Raw genomic sequence first — 3,895 nt, 5'->3', positions numbered from 1 at the left:
CTCTGACGGGCAGGTCAAGGGAGGGGGGGGCTTCCCCTGATGGGGATAGGGGCCCCGAGTCAGGCAACAGTTCCTCACCCTGGTTCCCGTGAAACCCCCTCCCCACCACCAGCCTTACCTTGTGCAAGGCGGGGCCCATGACCGGCACCAGAAACCCGTTGTGGATGTAATCCACCAGCTGCTTCTGGACCAGGGGGTGGGCCACCTGCCACGGGGGGGGAGAGGGGGAGAGGGGGGGAGAGAGAGAGGGAGCACATCAGGCCAGGAGAGTTCAGCTTCCCAGGCAGTCGGATGCCGACGGAGAGTGTGCCGAACAGCTGCCAGCTCCCGCCAAGTCCCATCTCCCCCCCCCCCCCCCCGCCCTAATACAAATGAAGAATCTGTGCACATGGTTAAAAATATGAAAATACTACAAGGAGGGAGGGGGGAGGGAGGGGGGTAAAATGATTGTATAATGATCTAATGTAAGATAATGTATATAAGCTTCAATAATAATAATAATAATAAAATGATTTAAAAAAAAAACCACCCACCACGCAGCCCCTTCTTCGGTGTAGCCCCACCCCCCATCGTCACACTGTTCCCTCTAAGCTGAGCTAGTGTGAGCTAGCTCACAGTTTTCTAGCCTCCGGCTCACAGATTTTTGTCGTAGCTCAGGAAGGAGGGCTCCAGAGTAGACTAATTTACACAGCAGCCAAATCACCTGCTCACAACTTCAATGCCAGTAGCGCACAGTGTAGAATTTTTGCCCACAGGTTTCCACAGCTTAGAGGGAACACTGGCGCCCGCCCAAGAGGCCCACCTGGATGACGGCGTTGCAGAACTCCAGCGAGTTCATGAAGAGGACCAGGGAAGGGACCCCGATCCAGTCCTCGCGCCGCAGGAAGTGCCAGTCGTCTCCCCGGACCTCAAGCTTGCGGGGCAGGGAGGAGTAGAGGGCGCTCAGACCCGTGGCCAGGACCTGGGGGGCCGAGAAGGGCAAAGGGCCCGTGTCAGGAGGGACCTGGGAGAAGCACCGGGGCGGGGGGGGGAAGGGAGACACCCTCACGCCCCCCGAAGGCTGGCCAAGCGCTCAGAGCCTGGATTTGAAGTCGCGCCTGCAGAGCCGCGCGGGAAAGCAGCGGTCAGTCGGGACAGGGGGATGGGCCAACCGCTCCTCCCACCTGCAACTGGGGGGGGGCAGCATGAATCCTCCCCCCGTCCCATCTTTGAAGCAGCATAAAAGCAGTCGGGGAGTTTGCCAGGAGGAAAAGGGTGCCCCCCCCCCCCACACACACACACACACACCTCCACCTTCCCCTGCAGCACACGAGGACAGCAGCCGCTGCTGGGCACTCTCCCACACAGCCTCCTGAGACCCCCCCCGCCCACCTCCCCTGGCATGCCTTAACCCAGGGGTGTCGAACTCATTTCTTAGGAGGGCCGGACCTGACATAAATGAGACCTTGTTGGGCCGGACCACGTGTGGCTCATAACGCGTAATGCCAGGGAGCGGAGAGATCTATATATCGAAGAGCCAAGTTGCCCCCTTCGTGTGGATATCCAAATCCGCATATCGGGGGCACTTGGGGGGCAGGGAGGTTTTCTTGCACACTTGAAGCAGTTTCCAGGGGTGCGGAAAAATCCAAAAAGTTGAAAAAAATATAGGGGGGGATACTTAAATCCCCCCCAAAGTAAAAGAGCATTCCCTGCGCATGCACAGAGAACACTCTGGCCGTGGGGGGAGACCCGGCGGGCCCAGCGGCTGGGAGCTGCTCACGCCACACCGCCGGAGCCGGGGGGGAGAAGGCTCAACAGGCCCACACGGCTCACCACCGGAGTGGGGGACGCAGAGCAGAAGGACTGGCAGGCCTGGCGGCTGGGAGGCGTGTGGGCCTCGCCATTGGGGGAGAAGGCTCACCTGTGGCTGCTTCCTCCTCCTCCTCCACGTGGAGCTCCCCCCCCCTTCTTGTAAACTTGCCTGATGGCACCGGGTATTTGTGGCCGCTGTGTGACACAGAGTGTTGGACTGGATGGGCCATTGGCCTGATCCAACACTGGCTTCTCTCTTATGTTCTTATCTCTGGGGCAAGGGATGCTCTGCATTCCTGGTGCTTGGGGGGGGGGGAACAGTGGGAGGGCTTCTGGGTGCCTGCTGCTGGACCTCCTGAGGGCACCTGGTATTTCTGGCCACTGCCTGACACAGAGTGTTGGACTCGATGGGCCGTTGGCCTGATCCAACATGGGCTTCTCCTATGTTCATATGTCTGGGGCAAGTGATGCTCTGTATTCTGGGTGCTTGGGGGGGTCAACAGTGGAAGGGCTTCCAGTGCCCTGGCCCCACTGCTGGACCTCCTGATGGCACCTGGTATTTCTGGCCACCGTGTGATGCAGAGTGTTGGACTGGATGAGCCACTGGCCTGATCCGACATTGGCTTCTGTCTTGTGTTCTTATAGGAACTCTCAGTCTGGGGCAAGGGATGCTCTGTATTCCTGGCGCGGGGGTGGGGGGAACAGTGGGAGGGGCTTCTGGAGTTCTGGCCCCACTGCTGGGCCTCCTGAGGGCCCCTGGTGTTTCTGGCCCCTGTGTGACACAGAGTGTTGGACTGGAGGGGCCACTGGCCTGATCCAACATGGCTTCTCTTTTGTTCTTATGGGTCTTATGTTAAGCTGGTCAGGATGGGGGGAACCAAGGAGGATTGTGAGGAACCCCCAAATAGTCCTCCCCCCTGTGACAAATCAGGTTACAAAAGTGTGAAGTGGTGCCCCCGGGGGCCAAGCGGGTCTTGAGAAGACATGCAGGCCGGCAGGCAGGCAGGCAGGCAGGCTGAGATCTCTGTGCCGCAGTCTAATGAACCTGTCGAGTCCGTGAGCGGCATCAGTGGAAAAGGCCAATGGCGGCTGGGGCGGGGGGGGGGATTGTATTAAGCCTGGGCTGAGGGCTTCTCAGGTGTCTGGGGCTGGCAGCTCTAGGGGGTGAGAAGCCCCCAAGGCTTCTGAGCCAGCCCCCCTGCCCTCTCGGAAGCCCCAGCAGTGCCGCCCTCCGCTTCCGCCTTCTCCTCCCCCTGGAGGAAGGGGGGGCACCTGTGAGTGCCCAGTCGGAGGGGCCAGGCTTGGCCACGGCTGCTCAAGCAAAAGGGGAGAGGCCCCTTCCGGCTCCCCCACAGGAGGGCTCCTCCAGCGGGCCGTGGGGAGCAGAACTCAACCCCCCCCACCACCAGAAGAGGTCGGCTGCCGGCAAGACAGCGAGCGGCCCAGGAGGGCCTCCTGCCTTGTGGAAACTCTTGGCGGAGGGAAGGGCCTACGCGTCACTGAAGCACCCAGGCCCTCACGCCCGGAGGGTCCCTGCAGGCAGGGCTGGCGGAAGCCAAGCTCCGGCTGGGGCCAGCGGTCTGGCAGGCGCTCCCGCCCGCGACGACCCAAATGCTTCCCTGGCCACTAGCCCCACCCCCAGCCCCCCTCGCCACTTACCGGGCAGAAGTAGGAGTTGTCGGTGATGTACTGGGCCACGGTGCGGCTGCCGGCGGACATGGCCATGAGGAGGAGGAGGGCGTCGCGGGCCTGCTGGCCGACCAGGCCCTCGCGGTGGACGAAGGGGACGAGGAGGGAGAAGACGAGGAGGTTGGCGGGGCCCTGCTCGGAGGGGCTGCGGAAGAAGAGCTCCAGCAGGGGGGGCTCCCGGGCCACGGAGACGCAGAGCTGGTTGAGGAGGAGCACCAGGCTGCTCTCCACCGGCGGGGAGGCGGGCCCGGCGCAGCGGCCCAGCAGGCGCAGCAGCGGGCGCCGGACGGGCGGGTGCTGCAGGAGGGGCTGGTGGGACTGGCTGATGAGCACCTCAAAGAGCTTGAGCAGCTCCACCTTGCGCTCCTCCGGGAGCTCCCGCGGCTGCAGGTGCCAGCCCAGCAGGCGCTCCAGC

General features: G+C 62.4%; 1 protein-coding gene across 1 annotated transcript in view; it reads right to left on the bottom strand.

Annotated features, from left to right (window-relative positions):
- Positions 1 to 3,895, bottom strand: part of FAM160A2 (family with sequence similarity 160 member A2) — a 34,462-nt gene that overhangs the window by 11,855 nt on the left and 18,712 nt on the right. The window contains exons 5-7 of the mRNA XM_015421756.1: positions 3,451 to 3,888; positions 803 to 961; positions 119 to 205 (exon numbers count right to left, since the gene is read on the bottom strand). Of these exons, the coding sequence (XP_015277242.1) occupies positions 119 to 205; positions 803 to 961; positions 3,451 to 3,888 (684 nt within the window). The remainder of the gene's footprint in view (positions 1 to 118; positions 206 to 802; positions 962 to 3,450; positions 3,889 to 3,895) is intronic.

The sequence above is a fragment of the Gekko japonicus genome, unplaced genomic scaffold (assembly GCF_001447785.1).
Source record: "Gekko japonicus isolate JY-2015 unplaced genomic scaffold, Gekko_japonicus_V1.1 scaffold4125, whole genome shotgun sequence".
NCBI classification, from domain to species: Eukaryota; Metazoa; Chordata; class Lepidosauria; order Squamata; family Gekkonidae; genus Gekko; species Gekko japonicus.
The sequence above is the reverse complement of the archived record's forward strand: the minus strand, read 5'-3'. Positions and strand labels throughout refer to the sequence as shown.